A 1,158-nucleotide genomic window follows, 5' to 3' on the forward strand; every position below is an offset into this window, starting at 1 on the left:
AGGAAGAAAAAGAAACGATGTAGATGAACAAAGCCTTAGTAATTACACATATACTCTACGAATATGATGAACAAAAGACTACACACGTCATAGCATGTATAATATAGCAACGGGAAAATGATGGTCGTGATACGTAGAGACACTACATACAATTCAGAATTTATTATTGATAATTTCAGTGAAGCAAATAACTAGTTAATTACAAAAGATGCTTAAGAAAAATTGTGTGAAAAGGTTAAGTAAATTCAATCTGCCTCAAGAAACGGATTACATTTAGCGAAAAAATGATACTTACAATTACAGTTGTGCTGCGTTGGGCCCCACGAAGCCTCGGCCTTCTCCACTATCCCAGTGCGGTTGATGCAGGACAGATTCCAGTTCAAAATTATGTTCTCATCCGTATCGGTAATCCTTCAAACAAACATAAATATTGAAATTTGAGCAGTTTGCAATTCATATTCGGACTGTGCTTGAGATATAATCAGTGTTGCGTACGATAACTTGATTTACTCGATAATAGGTGGTTTTGGTTTGCTGTCGTAGTCCTGTGGGTAGGAACACCTATCCCACGCCATGCCGCTGGATTCCCGCGCTTCGTTTTCCGCCGACAAAGCGAAGCGCGGTTTCGATGCGTATTGGCTGAGGTTCATTTCTTGCAGGCTGATGTTCACGGCTGACGTGTTTCCTACATTTTTCCAATACAGATACCCCTGCAGGAATATTTAATAAGATCACGTAACAATTCACTTCGAGGTGGTCTAAGGCAATGCTAAATGTTGCTTGATAATAGTACACGTTACTGTACACCTATTAGTAATCCAGTACAGTAGGAACGGAAAGGCTCTTTCTCAGATGACAACTTTATGAAGTATCAAAAATGCAGCGAGTTAATTTTCATTGTTATTACATTGCACTAACTCCGTACATCTAGCAAATTGTAACTGAGAAAGAAAACAATACCACTAAATGCCTTTTACCTTGCAGTCAGCGTTGGAGTTGTCATTGATGCAAGCATATACTGTGTAAGTGTAGTCATTTTCTCCGTCCCATCTGTGGAAAAATGTAGTGCTGCCGGGATACAGGTGTTTAACGATTTGAAAATATATTTGATAATTTAAGTTGAATTATCGTATAGAACAATGATTCTTAACCTTTTTC

General features: G+C 38.3%; 1 protein-coding gene across 1 annotated transcript in view; it reads right to left on the reverse strand.

Moving 5' to 3' along the window:
* LOC119592569 overlaps positions 1-1,158 on the reverse strand; it is a gene marked incomplete at its 3' end in the record, with an annotated part of 18,718 nt that overhangs the window by 2,875 nt on the left and 14,685 nt on the right. Inside the window, 3 exon segments of the mRNA XM_037941446.1 lie at positions 296-411; positions 511-710; positions 978-1,050. Coding sequence (XP_037797374.1) covers positions 296-411; positions 511-710; positions 978-1,050 — 389 coding nt within the window.

Source organism: Penaeus monodon, chromosome 30 (genome assembly GCF_015228065.2).
Source record: "Penaeus monodon isolate SGIC_2016 chromosome 30, NSTDA_Pmon_1, whole genome shotgun sequence".
Classification (NCBI taxonomy): domain Eukaryota; kingdom Metazoa; phylum Arthropoda; class Malacostraca; order Decapoda; family Penaeidae; genus Penaeus; species Penaeus monodon.